Here is a 22,528-nt window from a genome sequence, read left to right as displayed (position 1 = left end):
GTTTTATCCCCCAGGCTGGAGTGCATTGGCGCAGTCTCAGCTGCAACCTCCGCCTCCTGGGTTCAAACGAGTCTCCTGCCTCAGCCTCCTGAGTAGATGGGATTACGGGCGCCCGCCACCACGCCCGGCTAATTTTTGTGTTTTTAGTAGAGACGGGGTTTCGCCATGTTGGCCAGGCTGGTCTCGAGCTCATGACCTCATGATGCACCCGCCTCGGCGTCCCAAAGTGCTGGGATTACAGCCGTGAGCCACCGCGCCCGGCCTAATTATTATATTTTGTATAGAGATGGAGCCTCACCATGTTGCCCAGGCTGGTCTCGAACTCCTGGGCTCAAGCGATCCGCCGGCCTCAGTCTTCCAAAGTGCTGGGATTCCCGGCATGACCCACCGCGCCCGCCCCCCGACGCCACCGATGTGGATTGTGAGATTGTCCTCTCGTTGCTGTTTACCCATTGCAACTCAGGTATGAGGATCCTGTGTGTATGGGTCAAGGTGCACAGATTTCCATTCAGTTATTTTATAACAAAGATAAAACGATATCACAATTCAAAAGCAAAGTTTGGTGATCATATACTTAGCGTTTGTGTTAAAGTTCCTAAGAACAATTGTAAATGACAGATGGGTGAGAATCTGGTAGCTCAGAACAAAAAGGACAAAATGGTCAATCTATTCAAAATCGGAATATAGAAACTTTTTTTTTTTTTTTTTTGAGACAGGATCTTGCTCTTTCGCCCAGGCTGGAGTGCAGTAGTGCCATCATGGCTCACTGCAGCCTCGACCTCCTTGGCTCAAGTAATCCTCTCACCTCAGCCTCCCAAGTAACTGAGACTACAGGCATGCGCCACCCTGCCAGGCTAATTTTTTTATTTGTGGAGATGGGAGTCGCCGGGCGCGGTGGCTCACGCCTGTAATCACAGCACTTTGGGAGGCCGAGGCGGGCGGATCACGAGGTCAGGAGGAGATCGAGACCATCCTGGCTAACACGGTGAAACCCCGACTCTACTAAAAATACAAAAAATTAGCTAGGCAGGCGCCTGTAGTCCCAGCTACTTGGGAGGCTGAGGCAGGAGAATGGCATGAACCCGGGAGGCGGAGCTTGCAGTGAGCCGAGATTGCGCCACTGCACTCCAGCCTGGGCGACGGAGCGAGACTCCATCTCAAAAAAAAAAAAAAAAAGAGAGAATCAAGAGAGTCAAGTCGATTATGTTTCTAATTGTTTTTTGAGATGTCTAAGGGTATTTCGTTAATCAGGCATTTAAGGCATGCAAAGTATTTAGGGAAAAGTCAAGCTGTGAAATTCATATTTGTTTTTATTTACTTAGTTATTTTTTATAGAGATGGGGGTCTCACTATATTGCCCAGGCTGGTCTTGAAATTGTAGGCTCAAGCAATCCGCCTGCCTTGGCCTCCCAAAATACTGGGATTACAGGCATGACCCACCATGCCTGGCCGAGCTGTGAAATTTATAAACTAATTGATCATTCATCAAAGAATGTGAAAGTGAGTTTTACATCCAAATTATTAGTCAATACAATATCTGGAAGGCCACTATAAAGGCTTAAGGAAAATGAGATTTTTATCTAACAACTTTAATAAATCAGTTATAAATGAAAACACAAAGAATGAAGTGTTCTTTTCCATGCACAAGTCCCCTAACTTAGATGTGGTTCCCCCACTAGGCGGTGACCAAGTGATGCCCTCCCTGAGGGCAGGCGTTGATCGAGTCTGTTTTCTTCTCATGGTTTCTCCTGTTGGGAACATGGTCCCTGGCACATGGCCTCATTGATGTTTGTCGAATGAATGAATGAGGTGCTGGGTGGTGGCTGCAGGCCCATGACATTCCCACCTTGGTCAGCAAACCCCTTGCATGCCACGCCGGGGCAAGCAGGGAAGCATGTTTGTGGTTCTAGCATGGAGGAGACCCCCGGCCAGGCCGCACCAGAGGCCAGGCTGGAGGGTCTGTCTTCCTTGCTGGGCAGGTGAGGGTGTGAGGCAGAGGCCCTCAGGACTCGCAGAGGCACTGCAGTGCTCAGCATTTCCCCAGAGGGCAGCGGCCTGGGAAGACGTAGAGCTGGGCTAGGGAGGGGCGGGGCCCTGGTGAGGCCTTGCCCCCTCCTCCCCTCCCAGGGACCTGAGCTTCTAGGGTCAGTCACTCAGCAGCCACCTACAGGTGGCAGAACCTGCTATCCTTCCCAAGGGCTGGGTGTCCCCCAGTGCGGCTGGAGGGGTGACCACGGGGTGCCTTTGGGCAGGCGGCTCGGCCATTGCGCCTCCCTCTCACCTCTGTAGCCAATTCCAAGCTGGCCATTGCTTCCTCTCCACGTCGGGGCCCCCTATGGCACAGACAGACAGACCAGGGGCACTCAGGTTACCAGAGAGCTTCCATCCACCCCAGCTTCAACCCAGGCTCTGGGAGACCCCCCCTCCCCAGAGGGCCCAGGGCTCAGCTCTGCCTCAGCTTCTCAGAGGACCCTGGGGAGAGGGACAGAGTGTGGAGAACTGAGTCCGTGATGGCCCTTGTTCCCAGCTCCATCACCTCCCCTTCTTGGTCCAGTGTCTGGACTGGCTCTCAGGGTCCCGGGCTCTGCTGGCCTCTTCTCCAGCCCCGTTCCTTCCTGCTCCTTCCTGCCTATGCCCTCCTGGTCTATTCCCACTCACTCCATCCCCTCCGCCAAGAGGGCTATACCTTCCATCTCTGTGGGGCTGTGGGTAGACCTGGGCCCAGGGCCCAGTTCGCTGAAGCCACCTCTAATGGCCCCAACACACTCATCCAGGCATCCCGTTACCTGGCTGGCTCCTGGCCTCAGCATATTCAACTCCAGCCTGATATCCAGGCTTCAAGCTGGCCCCCCAGGCCTGGAGGGTGGGCCAGCGAGAGTTCCACAGCACCCCGGCCTGCCCTGTGGAGAGGAGAGCTGGCAGGGGTACCCTAGCCCACAGGAGCTGGGACCCCCGGCCCCTGTTGCTCTTGGCTCTGCTCCCTGAAGGCTCATTTCTTACCATTTCCTTCAGGGGCTGGAGCTGCTGCTTTGGGGTACACCAGAGCTTCCACCCCATCCCCTGCAAGAGACTCTGGTCATTCCCGCCTAGCCCCCGGGCTGTTGTCTCCCCCACTCCACTGCACTTTGTCCCCTGGGTCTGACTCACCATTCCTAAAACCATTGGCCCCATGGAACCCTGGAGAAGGAAAGAGGGTATCAGAGGCCGGGCTGGGGCCCTGAACCCAACTCTCCCACCCCCACCCCTGCTCCCCAGGCACCTGGCTGTGGGTGGGCCTCGGGGAAGACCCTGGCTCCCAGGACACCATTCCCATAACCTAAACCTGCAGGACAGAGATTGGAGAGGAGCTAGGGACAGGCTAGTGGAACAGGGACGGCATCAGGATGGCCAGGTGACCAGCTCATAGACAGGGGGATGCGGACAGACAGACTGACTCAGGCATGAGGGAGAGGCCAGCTTCTGCCCTACATGGGTGGGGGGCCCAGGAGGACTCACCAATTTGCTGTGGCTCGAGGCCACCATTAAAACCTGGGGGAGAGAAAACTGCGACTCAGAGATGGGGGTCAGCGAGAGCCACAGTCCTGGCCTCCCCTCTTCCTGGGATGGCAGAAGGAAGAGGAGGGAAGAGGAGGGGAAGGGAGGGGAGGAACTCCAGGAAGGGCCTCCTCACCTGGTTCTGCTCCTGGTCCATAGCCATTTGGAGGCTGGTGCCCTGTGAGGAGAAAGGAAGTCAGTGTGGAGGACCCAGGCCTCCCCTGACTCCTTGGGGGCCAAAGATCGACCTTAGGGACTCTGAAGGGGAAGCAGAGACTTTTCCTGTCCACAGGGAATGGAACCAGAAGAAACTTAGAGAGCAGCAAGAGACTGGGCGCAGTGGCTCACGCCTGTAATCCCAGCACTTTGGGAGGCTGAGGTGGGCTGATCACTTGAAGCCAGGAGTTCGAGACCAGACTGTCCAATGTGACAAAACCCCATCTCTACAAAAATACAAAGATTAGCTAGGTATGGTGGTGCAGGCCTGTAATGCCAACTATTTGGGAGGCTTATTCTGCAGTGAGTCAACATTGCACCACTGCACTCCAGCCTGGGTGACAGAGCGAGACTGTCTCAAAAAAAAAAAAAAAAAAAAAAAAAAAGAGCAAGAGAGTAGAAGAGGGTAGACTCGGGGAGGGACTTCCTGGCCTTAGGGTGCCTGAATAGCTGAGGCAGCCTAGGGAAAAAGGGTGATGGAGGGGTGACCCTGATCTGGGGTGGGGACAGAGAGGATAGACCTAGCTGAGAGTTTGTCCCTCTGGGATGTAGGGCCTGGGGGCAGACAGACTCACACCTGCTTTCTGAGGTTTCAGTCCCCACTGGATGGCAGGCATTGGTGCTAGGAGGAAAGTTGGGGCAGGAGTGAGCCCAGCCCAGGGCTTGAGAGACTGCAGATGCCATGGGGCAGGGATGGAAAGGACTCCCATACTGGGGACCACATGGGGTCCCAGGGCCAGAGTTCAGGCTTCTCCTCAGCAGATCACTGTGTGACAAGTCACTGCCCTCTCTGAGCCTTGGCATCCGAGGACAGAGTGGGACATGGCAGCCAGGCCCTGACCCTCGTAGGGCCAAGTGCTTCCCAGTGCCCCCCAGGCACCCCCACTCCACACTGACCTGGTAACTTGCCATTCTGCACTGCGGAAGGGGGCTGGGATTTCAGGCCCCAGCCACCCTCTTTGTCCGAAGGGACCCTGGGAGTGGGAAGCCTGGGGAGGAGCATCGGAGCGACCCTCGCATTGCAGGGACCTACGATGGGAAGGAAGGGAGGGGTGGGGCTATGCTCCAGGCCAGTCCTCGCCGACGCCACCCAGGAGGCCTTGGCCTGGCCAAGCCACCGGCCTGTAGTGGCTTCTAGGGCAGACCCAGCACCTAAGGCGGACATTAGCCAGGCTGGAAAAAGCCCAGCTCCCTTGGGCCACACTCTGCTGGGGGGGCCTGGGGATCCAGGCAGGGGATAGAGGGACGTAGGGATCTGGCAGGGATGGGGCTCCTGATGGAGGCCCCTCCGTCTTCCAGCAGCCTCCCTCTCCCTTCCTCCTGGGCCCCCACCCCTGGTCCCAGTGGCCTCACCTGGCCAGGGCCCATTTTCATGGCCATATCCTGGAGAGGGAAAGCAGAGATGAGTGTGGCAACACTGGGGGCGGGGGCTAGAAGGAGGTGTGGGGCAGAGCCAGGGGTCCCCCACTCGCCTGACTTCTGAGGCTTCAAGGTCCCTCGCAGGCCTAGGAAGAGACAGAAAGAGGCCAGTTCAGACATGAGCCCACCCGAGGGGTGTAGTGAACCCCTCTCTCCCCTGCTGATCCCCCTAGCCCCGCCTTTTCACCTGGCAGGAGCCCCAGCCAGGTCCCTGGTGTGTATCCTAGGAGGGAGAGCAGGGCATGAGGGCGGGGTTGGAGTGGGGGACCTTGGAGAAGGCAGGAAGAGGGACAGAGAGGAACTCAGCTTTGGAGGTTTCTGGCTCCCTCCCAGCCCAGAGACCCATGGAGAATAATGGACAGGCCCACCCCACCCCACCCTTTCCCCCACTGAGACCCAACTCTGTCCCTTGGAGCCTGTCCTCCTTCCCGTCTGCTCCAGGTCCCACCCACCTCCCTCACCTGGCTGGGCTCCTTCCCACAGGAAGGCTCCAGCTCCAGCCCATTCTTGCACCCTGGGGAGACAGGGTACAGCTTGGGAGGGGAAAAGGGTGGAGGGGTAGGCAGTTTCTGCAGGTAGGGAGAGTGAGGAGGAGTGGGAAGGGTTCACCTGGCTTCTGAGGTTTCATGCCCTCCCCAGCACCTGGAGAGATGCGAGCAGGTGAGGGACCCATGGCCCACTCCTCGCTGAGGGGCCTCTTCCAGACCCGGCAACTGTCCCCCACCCGGTGTCCATGCCAACCTCCCTTACCTGGTCCATGACCAGTGGGAACTGCAGGGTCTGTGGGGGCGGCACAGGGAGAGGTTGGGGTACAGAAGGGGGCTGGAGCCTGGCCCCCCTTTCCTCCCAATTTAGGAACTGGAGCTCCCAGCACCTCCCTCCACCTTGTGCCGCCTCCTCTCCAGACTCTACCCCGTCTAAGGCTGCAGGAGCCCCCAAGAAAACCCTCAGAACAGGGTCAGGGGAGAGCCAGGCCCCCACCTCTTTCCTCCTTTCTGCACTCCCAGCAACTCCAGCCCCCCAGTACCTGCTCTGTAGCCATTCTGGGCTGAGGGGCCTGTGGGGAGGGAGGGGTGAGCAGGGGGTTTGGGATTCTAGCTAAGGAGAGGGCGAAGGGCCTTTGGATCCCCTTTCAGAGTCAAGTCAGAAACCAGGGATCCTGGAGCCGCCTCTCCTCCCTCATTTTGGTGCCCACCTGCCCTGGAGGCCAGGGAGGGAGACAGGGACAGCAGCCTGACACCCCCTCACTGGCTGGGCTCCCAGCCCCCTCCTGAATCCCGATGGAGCTGAGGTGGGGTATGAATGAGGGAGGGAGCTCAGGGTTTGGGGGAGGCAGAGGGACAGGCCGGGCAGGGCTCACCTGGCTTCTGGGCCTTCACAACCCCCAAATAGCCTGGTGGAGAGAAAGGGAGCAAGTGAGGGACCCAAGGCCTCCGCTCTGGACCTCCTGGAACCCCAGCCCCGCCCCTACCTGGTCCATAGCCGTTTGGAGCTCCCAGGCCTGTGGGGCAAAAAAGGGAACGTGGTAAGGCTGACCCATTGGGGGACAGGGAGGCAGGGGCCAGTAAAGGGGCTCTCAGTCTCTCCCCCACCTCCTCTCCCCTCGGTCCTCAGTGCTCCTACAGACCTCCCCTCACTCACGAGGCAGGGGTCACCCCTCCCCTGGGAGTCTCACGCAGACCCAGCTAGAACACCAGGATCAGGGGAGGTGGGGCCACAGACACAGGCAGTCCCCTCACCTGGCATCTGAGGCTTCATCCCTGCTCCTAGGCCTGGGAGAGGCAGAGAGGCTGACATCAACTCCAGCCAGTGCTGCTGATCCCCAGACCCCAGCTCTCCATCCCTGTGGCCCCAGCTTCTCTCTTCCCACCCCACCTCCCAACCCCTCGGGAGCCAGGCCCAGCTGCCCTCACCTGGCTGGACTCCCGGTCCATTTCCAAGACCATATTCTAGGGGGAGGGACAGGGTGGGTGTGAGACAGCGGCATTCGGAGGGGGCGTCAGGAGGAGGCAGCCCTAGAGACACGGCGGGGGGCCAGGGCCCTCCTCCACCTGGCTCCCCCTCCCAGGCCTACAGAAAGACACAGAGGCGGAGCCACACCCGGCCAGCCAGTGGCACTTAATTCCCCAGGATTCAGACCCACACTCTGCCCTCCTGGCCCCCTGGCCTGCTCTCTGCCTTCCCCCTTCTCTCTAAGAAGCCTGGGCTCAGCCCGGCACGGTGGGTCACACCTGTCATCCTAGCACTTTGGGAGGCCAAGGCGGGTGGATCATCTGAGGTCAGGAGTTCGAGACCAGCCTGACCATCATGGTGAAATCCTGTCTCTACTAAAAATACAAAAATTAGCCAGGTGTGGTAGTGGGTGTCTGTAATCCCAGCTACTCCGGAGGCTGAGGCAGGAGAATGGTTTGGAGGCAGGAGAATGGTTTGAACCCAGGAGGCGGAGGTTGCAGTGAACCGAGATCGCGCCACTGCACTCCAGCCTGGGCGACAGACCGAGACTCCATCTCAAAAAAAAAAAAAAAAGCCTGGGCTCCTATCCCAGGTGTCCTCACCTGGCTGGGTTCCAGCACCAGGGAAGGCCCCTGCTCTCAACCTCTTCCCATATCCTGGAGAGGGAGGGAGCATGAGCAGAGTGCTTATGGCTTCAGGGGTTCGTGCATAGAGAGGCAGACCCGGGCGGGGCTCACCTGGCTTCAGAGGCTTCACATTCCCTCCAAGGCCTGGAGGAGATATAGGGGGGCTGGTGAATGACTGAGGGGCCCCACCCACGTTCTCCCCCAGCCCCTCCCCACCGCTGCTCCTACCTGCTCCAAATCCAAATCCAAATCCGTTCTGGGCTGTCAAGACTATGGGGAGAGGAGGGTAGGGTGGGGATTTGGGGTTTGGTTGAGGTGGAGGTGAGGGAATCCTGGAGGCTTCCTCCCAGCAGCCCTTCAGTTATTCACCAGCTCAGCCCCCCATGAGACTGGGAAGGGAGGCAGGGAGAGAACACCCCAGGGGTAGACCCCCAGACCCCATCTCTCTCACCTGGCTGAGCACCCAGCCCATTCTTATTCCCTAATCCTGGGGGACGGATGGAGGTGGGGATGAGAGGGGGAAGGGGGCTCTGAAGTTGGGGAGACAGAAGCCCGGGGAGAGTCAGGCTCACCTGGCCCCTGTGCCTTCATGTCCCCTCTAAAGCCTTTGGGAAAATGGGGAGCAGATGAGGTACCCAGGAGCCCCCAACTCAGATCCACCCCAGAACCCCAGCATCTGGACCCCAGCTCCTCTCATCCCCTCAGGACCTGCTCCGGGGCCATTCTGAGGTGGGGGGCTTGTCGGGGTGGGAGGGCTGAGCTAAGCTGGGGACACAGCGCCTATGGTTCCCCTTCAGGGCCAAGCCAGAAGCCAAGGATCTTGGAGACGCCCCGTCACCCCTCTCCATCGTTCACCAATCCCGCCCCTGGGAGGAAGAGGCCGCCCAGATGCAGACCCCAGAACCCCAGACTCTACCCCCTTCACCTGGCTGGGCTCCCAGCCCAATCCTGTACTGGAATTCTGGGGGAATAGATCAAGGCGGGGTATGAATGAGGGGAGGGAGCTCAGGGTTTGGGGAGGCAGAGGGACAGGCTGGGGCAGGGCTCACCTGGCTTCTGGGGTTTCATGGCCCCCCCATAGCCTGATGGAGAGACAGGGAGCAGGTGAGGAACCTGGGGCCCCAGCTCTGGGCCTCCCCAAACCCCAGCCCCGCCCCTACCTGGTCTATAGTCATTTTGAGCGGTGGGGCCTGTGGAGGAGAGAAATGGTTAAGGCCCTCCGGAGCCCTGGATGCCATCTCCAGCCACCTCGGGCAGGGGTGTCCCTACCCCCAACTTCAACCAGCCAGAAAGGCAGGTTCCTTTCTTCAGCAGCCTCCAACTGTCAAGCTCCAGCTCCTGCCACATCTTGGGTCGGAGGTCTTTTTTTTATTTTCTTGAGATGGAGTCTCGCTCTTGTTGCCCAGGCTGGAGAGCAATGGCGTGATCTTGGCTCACTGCAACCTCCGCCTCCGGGGTTCAAGCGATTCTCCTGCCTCAGGCTCCTGAGTAGCTGGGATTACAGGTGCCTGCCACCACGCCTGGCTAATTTTTAGTATTTTTAGTAGAGACGGAGTTTCACCATGTTGGCCAGGTTGGTCTCGAACTCCTGACCTCAAGTGATCCACCCACCTAGGCCTCCCGAAGTGCTGGGATTACAGGCATGAGCCACCGCGCCCGGCCAGGTCTGAGATCTTGCTGGAGCCTGTACCTTCTTTGTTCAAAACTCTCTTTTTGGTTCAGTTTCTCAGAGGGTTGGGCCACTCTCTCCTCCCTGGCCTCCACTGCCTCCTACCCAGAATGGCCAGAGCCCAGCTCTGGGGCAGCCTCAGCCCATACTGTGTGCCCCAGTGTTGCCCTGGTTGGGGAGGGCCTGTCCCCAGCACCTGGTTGGCTCAGAACAGGCGTGGTCCACGGATTACTTTGGTTGTTTGTTGTTTGTTTGTTTGTTTTTGAGACGGAGTCTCGCTTTGTCGCCCAGGCTGGAGTGCAGTGGCACGATCTCGGCTCACTGCAAGCTCTGCCTCCTGCATTCACGCCATTCTCCTGCCTCAGCCTCCCGAGTAGCTGGGACTGCAGGTGCCCACTACCACGCCCGACTAATTTTTTTGTATTTTCAGTAAAGACGGCGTTTCACTGTGTTAGCCAGGATGGTCTTGATCTCCTGACCTTGTGATCCACCCGCCTCAGCCTCCCAAAGTGCTGGGATTACAGGCGTGAGCCACTGTGCCCGGCCCGTTTGTTTTTTAAACAGGATCTCCTTCTGTCACCCAGGCTGGAGTACAGTGGCGAGATCTCCACTCACCACTACCTCGACCTCCTGGGCTCAAGTGATCCTCCCCTCTCAGCCTCCAGAGTAGCTGGGACTACAGGTACGTGCCAACACAAGTGGCTAGGTTTTGTATTTTTTTTTTTTTTTTTTTTGTAGATGGATTGCTTGAGCCCAAGAGTTCAAGACCAGCTTGGGAATGTTGCCCAGGCTGGTCTTGAACTCTTGGGCTCAATTTATCCACCTAACTCTGCCTCCCGAACAGTTGGGATTACAGGTCTTAGCCACTGCTCCAGGCCTGGATTGGTTTGTTGAATGAGGTTTGTTGTGTGAGACCAAGTTGGGAGGCTAGAGGTTGGGGCTCGCCTGCTCTCTGAGGCTTTAGTTCCCCTCCCAGGCCTGGGAAGAGAAGGGGAAAGACTTCCTGTGAGTCCACCCATCCCTTCCTCTCTGCTCAGGACCAGGACCAGGCCCCCACATCAGTAACCCCCAACCCCCAAGACCTCCATGCTCCCAGAACTCCAGGGCCTCACCTGCCTGGGTTCCAGCTCCCAGGAAGGCCCCGACTCCCCACCCATTCCTATTCCCAAATCCCAGGAGACAGAGCCAAAGAGAATGGGGAGATCAGGGACTCTAGGGAAGCAGCGGCGGATGCATAGGAAATGGGCAGGGAGACAGGGACAGGGTGTGGCTCACCTGGCTTCTGGGGTTTTCCACCCCCTCCAAAGCCTGGGGGGAAGATGAGAGGGTGAGGGATCCTTTCCTCTGGGCCTGTGCCCAGAATCTCAGCCCCAGGCTCCCCGCTTCCGTCCCCACCCTCTTTACCTGGTCCAAAGCCATTTTGAGCGGCAGGACCTGTTTGAGGGCAGACACAGGAGTGTGGATGGTAGTGCAGTGGGAATGAGCTGCAGCCTGGAGCCCTGCCCTCTCCCTTTCTATCTCTCGTGACCCCTGCCCTCTCCCTTTCTGTCTTGTGTGAATTCCCTCCCAGGCCTGACTGCAGTCGAAGTTGGATTTGGTTCTTGGCCTGGGAGTCCAGACCGTGGCCACCGCTGACCAGCTTGGGTGTCCTCCGTAGCCAGCAGAGGCCTGGCTTGGGACGGGTGCTCAGGGGAGATTGGGTGAATGAATGAACCCCCAAGAGCCCATCTGTTGGGACCCAGAGTGTGGCCCTGGGCCCCTGACCTCTCCCCCAGCCACCCCAGCCCCTTCGGCCCTGACCTGGCTGGGTTCCCGGTCCGTTTCCATTGTTGTGTCCTGGGAGGAGAAGCAGTGTGTGAGGGGTGGGTCTGGGGAGGGCGTGAGGGTGGGACAAGGCCATAGATGCAGGGAAACAGTCAAGATGGGGGAGGGGAGAGCAGGGGCTCACGGACCCCACCCATCCCCTGTCCTGCCCCAGAAATAAACTTTCTGCCTTCTGGACCTCTGACATCCCCTGGTTCTTCCCTGTGTCTCCTAGAATCCCAGTGTGGTCCAGCTGCCCTCACCTGACTGGGCTCCAGCTCCTGGGAAGGACCCAGCTCCCATCCCATTCCCATCACCAGATCTTGGGAGACCGAGTAGAAGGAGGAAGCAAAGGTGGGGCTGGATGTGTGTGTGTGGGGAGTGGAGGACAGGGACACAGGAAAGGGCAGGCACACCTGTCTTCAGAGGTTTCACCCTCCGCCCCATGCCAGGAATAGAGAGAGAGACCAGTTAAAGGAGCCTGCAGCTCCCTGGAGCCCCCAGACCCAAGCCCAGGCTCTCAGCTCCACCCTACCCTCCCTGACCTGGTTTTGGGCCTGTGGGGTGAGGGAGGCAGAGGCTGGAGTTAGGCCATGTGGAGTGCGGGTCCATGGTCCAAACACCACCCAGGGCCGCTGTGCCCCACGCCCTGACAGTTCACTAAGGGCGCATGCCCAGGGAGCAGCTCAGAGGCCTCCACAGGAGTCCCCACCCACAGGAATGGCATTGGCAGGCCACAGAGGGACCAGTGCCTGGGGAGGGTAACACAGACTGAGAGGGGGACAGAGAGGAACAGGACATGGTGAGCATGGCATGGGGGTGGCACGCGGGCAGGGTCCTCCCTTCATCCGCTTCTGAGGTTCCCTCTTCCCCAGGCCGGGGGAGAGCTAGAAAGAGGCTGACATTGACCCCAAGAGCTCCTCCCCTAAGAATGAGGGTTGGGACCCTAAACCCTCCTGCCCGCACCTCCCTGCGGCCCCTGCCCAGCCACCCTCACCTGGTGGGGTTCCTGTCCCTGGAAGAGTGCCAACACCCAAACCACTTCTGCTCCCCACTCCTGGGGAGACATTGGTGAGGGCCATGAGAGGTGCGGTGGGCAGGCTTGAGGGACACAGAGGCGCCTGGATATAAGTGGGCAAGGCGGGGCAGGGCTGTGCCTCACCTGGCTTTGGAGGTTCCAGGCCCACTCCCAGGCCTGGGAAGGGACAGAGTGGCTGAGCCCTGCCCTCCCTCCAGAGCCCAGCTCTCCCAGCTCCTGCTGCCCTGACTCTGCTCTACCCCTTCCCCCTCCCTCCTGGAAGCTCAGGTCCTGCCCCACCCGACATTTCCTCACCTGGCTGGGCTCCGGCCACTGGGAAGGCCGCTGCTCCCAGCCCGTTTCCATATCCTGGGGAGATAGAGCCAGAGGGACATGAGAAGCGGGGAATGGGGCGTCGAGCAGAGACAGAGACAGAGGGCGAGAAGTGGACACTGGGACAGGTATGGGGCGGGCTTGCCTCTGGCTTCCGGGGTTTCACAGCCCCTCCAAAGCCTGGGAAGAGAGATGGGCAGATGAAGGGGCCCCACCTCCCCACCCTGGGCTCTCTGCTCCACAGCCACACTGAGCTGAGGCAGGGGTGAGGCCCTGCCAAGCCAGACATCAGAACTCCTCACGGTCCCCTCCTGTCCACCTCCCGTGAGACACCCACCTGTTCTGCCCTCTCTGAGGCCTGGGGGAGCCTGGCGAAGACCCTGGAAATGCTGATCTGGCTGCATTCCCTCCCCCACAGTATCAGGCAAAGATTAGGCACCCCCAGGCCCCTCCCATTCCTTACCCGCTTCCCCCAACCTCACCTGGCTGGGCTGCAGCACCTGGGAAGATCCTGAACCCTGGGGCGAGAAGGCAGGAGGGAGTTAGGAAGAGGGAGGCAGGCAGGGGCTGGGCGAGCCTCACCTAGGTTTTGGGGTTTCATGCCCCCTTCAGTGTCTGGGAAAGAGAGGGGGATCAGATGAGGGGCTCAGGAATCCCCATCCCAGGGATACCCCTAGAATCCTGGCTTCCAGCTCCCCCACTCCCACCTTTACCTGCTCTGTAGCCATTCTGAGTGGAAGGGCTCGTGGGAGAGGGAGAGGTGAGCTGAGGAGGTTTGGGGTCCCAGCTGAGGTGGGGGTACAAGACCCTTGAACCCCTCCTTGGACTAAGCCAGACACCAGCAAACCTGAGAGGCTCCCTGCACTTCCTCCCAACAATCACTCTCCAATCCTGCCCCTTCCCTCTGAGGCCTGGGAGGGAGGGAAGGAGGGGACCCCACAGCTCTCACCTGGCTGGGTTCCCAGCCCATGCCTGACCACGAATCCTGGAGAGACAGATGAAGTGAGGTGAGGAGTGTGAGAGAAAGAGGGGGAGACAAAGAGCTGGGGCGGGGGCAGGGCTCACCTGGCTTCTGTGGCTTCACGCCCCCATCATAGCCTGGAGAGACAGGGAGGTGAGGGACACCCCTCCCCCAGGATCTCCACAGAACCCCACACCTGGCCCACAGCCTATCCAAGCAGTGGGCCTGTGGGACCTCAGTCCCCTCCCATGAGGGTGGAGGGCTGTGGGGCACAGGTGGGTGCTTTCAGCCTCCTTCCCTCCCTCCTTCCCTCTCTCCTTCCTTTCTGCTCTCTTTCCTTTCTTCCCTCCCCGCTCCATTTCTTCCTGCCTGCCTTCCCCTCTCCCCAGCCAAGGTGCCTGGGGGACACTCTGGGGCTATGCTCTGTCCCCACATATTTCTGAGATGACTGCTTCCCCCTTTACCTGCTCCCCGCCCAGCTTTCTCTGCTCCTGCCCTGCCTCCCCGCTGCCCTGTGCCCTGCCCTCGGACACCTCCCTTCCCTATGCCAGGCCTCACCTGCTCCCAGGCCACTGTGGGGGCCATAGACTGTGGGAGAAGTGAGATGTTGAGCCCAGGGTGCCGGAGCAGCTGGGAGCCAGTGTGCCACCCTCCCCAAGCACCCTGCCACCAGCTTTACCAGATCTGTAGCCATTTGGGCTCCCTAAGCCTGTGGGGTTCAGGGAGAAGCAGGGGAACTTACAAGGGGGCAAAGGGGCCCAAATCTGGATGCCACCTCCCTCTCCAGGTCTCGGTTTCCCTGCTGTCACAGGAGGGTAGAGGGCAGAGCAGGTGAGCAGTCTAGGGCCAGGGCAGTGGAGGCTAGAGGGCCCCTGGGCCTGGAGGAAGGTGTCTGAGCCAGGGCTCTGGGGGGGTTGTGGGGCAGAGCCCACTCCACCCTCTTCCTCTCCTCTCCCATCCATTCTCAGTACTGGGCTCCTCTCCCTTCCTGGAAATCTCCTCCTCTTCCTCTCACCACCTCTGCCCCGCATCTTTCTCTCCTGAAGCTCAGATGCATCAGGGCTCAGGGGCAGCCCCTCCTCCTACCCTTAGGACCCCCCAGGTCCCTGAAGTAAAGACCCTTCCATGACACTCCGCCTCCTGCCCCTCAGCAGGCTCAGCTCTCCTTGTCCCCTCCCTCCTCTCCCCCTCTGGGCCCCTTTGGCCTGCCGGTAGGTCCGCCCCTCCTGTCACACCCGCCCACCCTTCTCAGCCAGCCCAGGCCCCTCCTCAGGGCTGCATGTTCTGCCCTGGCGGACTCTTCTGAGAGTGCAGGGTGTCTGTGCTCCCCACCCTTGAGTGGACAATTGATGAGACTCCCTGCCCGGAAGACAGCAAGGGCCCTGAGCTCTCCTGGGCCCTCCATCGGGAGTCCCAGAGAGCTCCCACACCCCCAGGGCAGGAGAGATGGGAGACTCTTCCTGACTGCAGTGCCAGAGGGGCCACCTACCTTTCCCCAGGCCAGGAGGCAGCAGGGGCAGCCCTGGGGGAGCAAGACAGTGCTGACTCAAGGCTAGGGACCCCAGAGGCTGAGATGGGGCAGGGCCCAGGCATCTATCCTCCAGCCCCCAAAAACCCTCACTGTCTGAATTCTCTGCCCAGACCAGGCTTTCCACACCCCAGCCCTCCTTGTCTCCAGAACCCCAGCATCTGGCCAGGGCTCCACCTGGACCCCCAGCTCCCATCACAGATGCCCATTCTCCAACCCCCAGCCCCAAGCTGCCCTCACCGACTTGCAGCCTCTCGGAAGTCAGGCAGAGAAGGAAAAGGGCTGCAGGGAAGGCCCAGGCGCCTATGACTCTAGGCAGAGTGGGAGGGCCCATACCCTTTGGGCCTTTAAACACCCCTGGCTGGGTGGGGACCCTCACCCAGGCCCCCCAGCTGCGAGAGGCAGAGGCTGTGCCTGCAGACCCTGGGGGGTCACCCCCACCTCCCCCTGTGGCAGGAGTCTAGCTCTGGCCCCTCATCCATCATGGGCGCTTGACAGCAGGATAGGCCCCCTAGACTTCTCTATCCCTGTCAGCGACTCAGGCCCTGGCGCCAGGCCCAGAGGGCTCAGATGTCCCCCCAGCAAGGGGCAGGCAGGCACCCTAGGCCCAGCCCAAACACAGCTGGGGAGAGGGCGGGAACCAGGGCTTTGGAGTGTTGCAGACAGCAGGGGTGGAGGTGACAGCATCTCAGACCCTGTCTGACAGGCGGGTGGTGTTCCCAACAAAAGCCAGGCGTCGTCCCGTCTAGTCTTGAGACCACACAGACCCCACTAGGGGGCGTTTGTCCTCATGGAGGCTCGGCCTGCCAGAATGGGCCAGAGCCCCCAGCTTCAGAGCCACCCCTTCCTCCTCCCTCCTTCTTCCATGAGGGGCAGGGCCAGCTGTGCCCAGCCTCTCTGAGAGTCCCTGGAGGCCTTCCAGCCCTTCCTCATCTCCGCCTCAGCAGTGACTCTAACTTGGGGTCACATACTAGCGGAGCCACCACACAGGGTTGGGGGGCAGGACTGCAGGAGAGGCTGAGGAGAGGATGTGGGGTGCTGCCAGCAGCTCTCCATGCCTGGGGCTGGGTGGATGGACTTGAAGCTGGGGCCCCGTGCTGGGGGCCTGGCAGGGAGGCACTGGGCATGGGGGTCCGGACAACAGGCATCACCCTCCAATGAGCCTGCAGACCCCACCAGGCTGGCTGGGGACGGCAGTGACTCAACCTCTAGCCCCTGCACCCTGGTCCAGAAGGCCCCACACCCTGTCTGTCTGCTGGCCTGTCCCTGGCCCAGCCAGCCCCTCCTGGCACCTCTGGCTAAGGAGTCCAACCTGCCAAGCCAGGCAGCCCAGCTAGGCTGGGGGTCTGGAGAGGGGCTATAATGAGGAAGGGGCATCAGGGGCTTCTCTGAGAGAGGCTACTGAGCCCACACCTCTGCGGCCAGGTCCAGCCACCAATAGACTATAGGGTTAATTACCACCAGGTACCCTGACTCATAGGCCAGCCCAGCACTGAGGTCCCTGCGCCCCCTCCCTCTCTGCCTCCCCTCTCACCCACATCATAGGCTGTGCCCCACTGCTGCTCTCCCCACACATGAAGCCACCCCCAGGGCTCACACCCACAGGCACACTATGATGCCCACCTCCCAACCACAGACCCACCTTTGCACGAGGACTGTCTGCTCACGGCAGGCCTCATCAGCCCAATGCCTCAGAACAGTGCCCTGAACGCTCCCCTCCTGTCCTGCCTGGCAGACAGCCATGAGTTGGGGTCCCAGAGGCTGGACCTTCGTGGGCTGCTGACAGGGGCTCAAGGATGCTCCCTGGCCTCATCCATCCTATGAGTGCCCAAGGTAACTGGGACGGTCCATTCAGACTCCCGGAGAGGGGCTTTCCTGCCAGGCCACCTGCCCTGCCCATGGCAGCAGGCACATGTCCCCCACACGGGGGGACATTCATGGAAGGCAGCCGAATAGCCCCGGGGCTAGCAGCTGGGTGCTGGATTCACACAGGGTGCAAACACCCACTCCATGTGGCTCGGGGCCTTCCTGAGTGTGTTCACTCTCCCCTCAAATGACAATAAGAGCAACTCTGTGTTGGGGCCACTGGGAGGAACTGCTGCTTATCCTCGTTTGCAGATGGGGAAACAGAGGTAGGGGGAAGGGACTTGGCTCAGATTGTGCAACTCCCGAGCAGTGGGGCTGAGATCTGAACCCCAGCAGTCTGGCAGTCCCCACGTCTGCTGTCCCTGCTCTCAAGCACCTTACATGCTTACAGGTGGGCAGTAAGCCCAGTTATGCCAGATGGGACGAGGTGTCTGCTTCAGACCTGGGCCAGCTAAGAGCTCCTACACAGACACATGGCTTGCCCTGCAGGGCGCTGGGAAAGCATAGCCCAGCAGGAGGCAGGCGGGAAACCAGGAGACGCCCTGTGGGAGGTAACGGATGGGCGCCTGCTTGGCCACTGCCAGAGGGAACACCAGTGCCTGCCACCACTGCCAGGCTGCCTGGTGCTGGCATGGCCTTGGCAAATGCCAGCCAGCCCAGGGCCTCGGGCCAGCCTGACAGCCACTCAGGACCAGGCTGGACCCAGTCGGGTGTCCCAGCCCCTGCAATGCCGCCACTCCGACTCCCAGCACAGCCAGTCCTCTCTGCTCACCCCCAGACCCATCCAGGCAGGGCCTGCCTGACAGCACAGAGACTACGTGTGGGCTGGGAGAGCCCCTGATGGAGTCTTGACCTGGGCTATCCTTTGCTCCTAGGCACCCTGGCCTGAGGGGGACGCAGCACAGCCTCTGAACAGAGGAGCAGCTGTGAGGGGCTAGGGCTGAGGGCCAAGGGCAGGGTGAGAACAGGGGTGTTGGAAGTGCAGGACCCAGGCCGAGGAAGTGCATTGCCTAAAATGGCAAGAGACTCCCTGCCAGCTGCTTGACACCAGCGGCACCCGTGAGGGCAGGAATTTGGGGAGGACAGCTGGAGCGGTGGCCAGGCGCCAGCCGGGCAGACACCTTCTGCACTCGCAGCCGTGCTGAGCGTCCTGCAGGCCACTCTGCTTGGCAGCTCTTCAGCCCAAACCCAAGCATCGGAGCCTCTAGTATACCTTCCTAGGCATCCCAAGGCAACTCACACGAGCAAAGCTGGCCTCTACAAACTCCTTCTCCGCACCCATCTGCCAGTTTATTAAAACCTTATGCAGGCCTGGTGCAGTGGCTCATGCCTGTAATCCCAGCACTTTGGGAGGCCAAGGTGGGGTGATCACCTGAGGCCGGTAGTTCAAGACCAGCCTGACCACATGGAGAAACCCTGTCTCTACTAAAAATACAAAATTAGCCGGGCGTGGTGGCACATGCCTGTAATCCCAGCTACTCTGGAGGCTGAGACAGGAGAATTGCTTGAACCCGGGAGGTGGAGGTTGCGGTGAGCCAAGATCGCACCACTGCACTCCAGCCTGGGTAACAAGAGTGAAACTCCGTCTTAAAACAAAACAAAACAAAACAAACCTTATGCAATTCCTTTGGTGTAGTGTCAGAAAAATGAAAGCCTTATGCAAGTGTGGCCAGGCACAGTGCTCATGCCTATAATTCCAGTACTTCAGGAGGCTGAGGCAGGAGGATTGTTTGAGCCCAGGAGCTCCAGACCAGCCTGGGCAACATAATGAGACCCCCTTCTCTACAAGAAATTAAAAATTAGCCAGGGTTGGGTGGTGCACCCCCCTGGTTCCAGCTACTTGGGAGGCTGAGGTGGGAGAATCACTTGAGCTTGGGAGGTTGAGGCTGCAGTGAATCGTCATCATACTATTGCCTGGGCGACAGAGTGAGACCCTGTCTCAAAAATAATCAAAACACAGGCCGGGCGCGGTGGCTCACGCCTGTAATCCCAGCACTTTGGGAGACAGGCGGGCGGATCACCAGGTCAAGAGATTGAGACCATCCTGGCCAACATGGTGAAACTCTGCCTCTACTAAAAATACCAAAATCAGCTGGGCATGGTGGTGCGCGCCTGTAATCCCAGCTACTCGGGGGGGCTGAGGCCGGAGAATCGCTTAACCCGGGAGGTGGAGGTTGCAGTGAGCCGAGATTGCGCCACTGTACTCCGGCCTGGCAACAGAGCAAGGCTCCGTCTGAAAATAAATAAATAAATAAAATAAAAAACCTTATTCAAGTGTGAAGCATAGCATGCAAAGATTAGCGCACATGAGATGTGAATGTGCTGAGCAGCAATCGTACTTATGAGACAAACCCCTATGCACCCAGCACCTGGGTCAAGAAATAGAACATAGCCAGTTCCGCAGAAGCACCCATCACAGTCCCCTCCCTCCCATTAGGATAGCCACGTTTGCACTTGTGGTCGTCATTCCCTCGCTTTTTTTCTTTTGAGACGGAGTCTTGCTCTTGTCGCCCAAGCTGGAGTGCAGTCGCGCGATCTCGGCTCACTGCAACCTCCGCCTCCCGGGTTCAAGCGATTCTCCTGCCTCAGCCTTCTGTGTAACAGCCTCCTGTGTAACAGCCTCCTGTGTAACTGGGATTACAGGCGCCCGCCACCACGCCTGGCTAATTTTTGTGTTTTTAGTAGAATCGGGGGTTCACCATGTTGGCCAGGCTGGTCTCAAACTCCTGACCTCAGGTGATCCGCCCGACTCGGTCACCCAAAGTGCTAGGATTACAGGCGTGAGCCACCGCGCCCGGCCTCGCCTTTCCTTTTGTGGCCGAAACCGGATGAGTGAGTCTTCCTGGGAGAGTCTGGGCGGAGCCGCGGGTGCTGTGGCGGCGACGGGACACACGGGGGCGCGCGCGGCCCGCGCCTGGTCGCGCGGGTGGGACTCGCGGGAACTACGTGCCTGGGCGGTGGCTGGGAGGATTCCTCCCGTAAGGAGGTCGGCAAAGCGCTTTGGTCCGGAACCCTGTGGGCCCGTGCCTCGGTCCCTGTGACCCCAAGGTGGTTAGAGGAGTCCCGGCTTCTTTCCTCCTGGGGCCTCTTTTTGGCCCAGACTGCAGCGTTGAAAACTGCAACAGACTGTACAGATGAGGGGGTCTTACTGTTTTATTATTATTATTATTATTGAGACCGAGTCTCGCTCTGTCGCCCAGGCTGGAGTGCAGTGGCGCCATCTCGGTTCACTGCAACATCCACCTCCTGGGCTCAAGCGATCCTCCCACCTCACCCTCTTGACTAGCTGGGAGCACAGGTACACACCACCATGCCCAGCTAATTTTTGAATTTTTTGTAGAGACGGGGTTTTGCCATATTGCCCAGGCTGGTCTCTAACTTCTGAGCTCAAGTGACCTGCCCGCCTCAGCCTGCCAAATTGCTGGGATTACAGGCATGAGCTACCTCGCCCAGCCTGTTATTCTTAAAACAATGAGTAAGTCCCTACTGTGTGTTCGGCTCTGTGCTAAGCACTTCACAGGCATTTTCTCATTTGGTGCTCATACTCCCCGAGGAAGGAGGAACTACTATTATTATCACTTTATATTTTTTACAGGGTCTCACTCTGTTGCCCAGGCTCACTGCAGCCTTTTTTTTTGAGACGGAGTCTCACTCTTGTCACCCAGGTTGGAGTGCAGTGGTGCGATCTGGGCTCACTGCAACCTCTGCCTCCTAGGTTCAAGCAATTCTCCTGCCTCAGCCTCCCGAGTAGCTGGGATTACAGGCGCCTGCCACCACACCCAGCTAATTTTTGTATTTTTAGTAAAGAAGGGGTTTCACCATGTTGGCCAGCCTGGTCTCGAACTCCTGACCTCAAGTGATCCACCCGCCTCAGCCTCCCAAACTGCTGGGGTTACAGGCATGAGCCACTGCACCCGGCCCTCACTGCAGCCTTTAACTCCAGGGATCAAGTGATCCTCCTACTCCAGCCTCCTGAGGAGCTGGGACTCCAGGTGTGTACCACTGTGCCTCACTGCTTTATTTCTTCTTTTCTTTTTTTCTCTCCCTTTCCTTCCTTCCTTTTCTTTCCTTTCTTTTTCTTTGCCTTTCTTCCCTTCCTTTCCTTTCCTTTCTTTTTTCTTTCTTGAGACAGGGCCTTGCTATGTTGCCTAGGCTAAAAAACTATTATTTTTATCCCCATTTTACACACGCAGAAACTGGGGCAGGCAGGATCACAGCCCTAGTTTCCCTCACACCACAGCCCACGCACTTACCTGCTCCCTCTACTTATTTCCATTTACATATATTTATATTACAGCCTTTCCTCATACAGTGAAATTTACATCAGAAGCATGTGTTTCCATGCTTTTTTTTTTTTTTTTTTTTTTAATTATCATTGTGAATCAGACTTTCAAAAATGGGCGGTTGGAAGGGGACCTGTCGGGGAGATGGGGCTGGCAGAGGTAGCCCTAGGCAGCTGGGGAGGGGCCTGTGTGTGCCCCAGGCCTCCTGGGGGCCAGTCTGGAGTCATCAACAAGGATCCTGCCTGAGTCACTGGGGCACAGCTGCCAGAGATGCGAAGGACAAGGAAAGGTGCAGGCAGGTGGACTGCCGCCCCCAGCCAGGATCCCAGCCTATCCTTCCCCACACTGCTGCTCCATGCACAGAATGTTTACAGAGGTTGCAGGCACTGAATGGGTGGGAAGCTTTGCAGTCCATGACCTGTCAGAGACTTGTAGGGGGGATGGAGGGTTTGGGGGAGTGGTTCTGGAGGCCAGGGCTAGAAGGAGCAGGTAGTCAACAAGTAAACTCACAAACAAAAGATAGAACATCGGACAGAGATCAGGGCAATAGCAAAAATAAGGCGGAAGGAGAGGTGTGGGTGAGGACAGCGTTTGGGGGAGGGTTGGCCGGAAGCGTACTCATCCCACCCAGTTAAACAGACAAAGAGCCCCTCGGTGAGGGAAGGAACAATCCCTAGCCCGGCTTGCTCGGCGAGGGCACCTGCTAATCACTTTAGGGGATCATCCCAGCGTCCTCAGCTGTTTTTTTTTAGGAGAGAAGACTAATCCGAAGCTCAGAAAGGCTCAGTGCATTCCCAAGGTCGTTCAGCCAGGAGGGCGCTGAAGGGATTTGAGCTGAGAGCAAGTCTCAAACTCAAGAGAATGGAGGAGCTGCCCCGGAAGTGGCTGCTCGAGGCTGCAGTGAACTATGATCCTGCGGCCAGTCGCGGTGGCTCACGCCTGTAATCCCAGCCCTCTGGGAGGCCGAGGCGGGCGGATCGCTTGAGGTCAGAAGTTCGCGACTAGCCTGGCCAACATGGTAAAACACCGTCTCTACAAAAAAATGCAAAAATTAGTTGGGTGTGGTGGCACGCGCCTGTGGTCCCAGCTACTCAGGAGGCTGAGGTGGGAGGAACGCCTGAGCCTGGGAGGCGGGTTACAGTGAGCCGAGATCGCGCCACTGCACTCCAGCCTGGACGACAGAATGAGACCCTGTCTCAAAATAAAATACATGAGCCGAGTGCGGTGCCGCGCGCCTGTGATCTCACATACTCGGCAGGCTGAGGTGGGAGAACCGCCTGAACCTGGCGACTGCACCACTGCATTCCAGCCTTGGTGAC

At 58.9% G+C, this 22,528-nt stretch overlaps 1 protein-coding gene and 1 long non-coding RNA gene across 2 annotated transcripts; one reads left to right on the top strand and one right to left on the bottom strand.

Annotated features, from left to right (window-relative positions):
- The first annotated feature begins 26 nt into the window (after window positions 1–26).
- On the top strand, window positions 27–11,418 carry LOC129050904 (uncharacterized). Its single transcript, XR_008514791.2, has 4 exons — window positions 27–463; window positions 8,546–8,732; window positions 10,002–10,099; window positions 10,988–11,418. It is a non-coding gene; the product is annotated as an uncharacterized LOC129050904 (long non-coding RNA).
- GREP1 (glycine rich extracellular protein 1) lies at window positions 1,917–14,684 on the bottom strand. Its single transcript, XM_054534645.1, is given in 33 exon segments — window positions 1,917–2,055; window positions 2,282–2,319; window positions 2,321–2,333; window positions 2,787–2,900; window positions 3,001–3,060; window positions 3,148–3,177; window positions 3,260–3,322; window positions 3,496–3,528; window positions 3,671–3,712; window positions 4,648–4,779; window positions 5,104–5,133; window positions 5,223–5,255; window positions 5,779–5,811; window positions 6,530–6,670; window positions 6,909–6,941; window positions 7,083–7,118; window positions 7,725–7,778; window positions 7,860–7,892; window positions 7,977–8,018; window positions 8,321–8,353; window positions 8,674–8,709; window positions 8,798–8,830; window positions 8,909–8,938; window positions 10,693–10,725; window positions 10,822–10,851; window positions 11,218–11,253; window positions 12,218–12,277; window positions 12,554–12,607; window positions 13,054–13,089; window positions 13,521–13,556; window positions 13,637–13,669; window positions 14,091–14,120; window positions 14,275–14,684. Coding segments are annotated over 33 exon segments (1,755 nt in total). The 5' UTR covers window positions 14,564–14,684; the 3' UTR covers window positions 1,917–2,029.
- Between the last annotated feature and the right edge of the window lie 7,844 nt (window positions 14,685–22,528).

This window comes from Pongo abelii, chromosome 18, assembly GCF_028885655.2.
Source record: "Pongo abelii isolate AG06213 chromosome 18, NHGRI_mPonAbe1-v2.0_pri, whole genome shotgun sequence".
Classification (NCBI taxonomy): Eukaryota; Metazoa; Chordata; class Mammalia; order Primates; family Hominidae; genus Pongo; species Pongo abelii.
The sequence above is the reverse complement of the archived record's forward strand: the minus strand, read 5'-3'. Positions and strand labels throughout refer to the sequence as shown.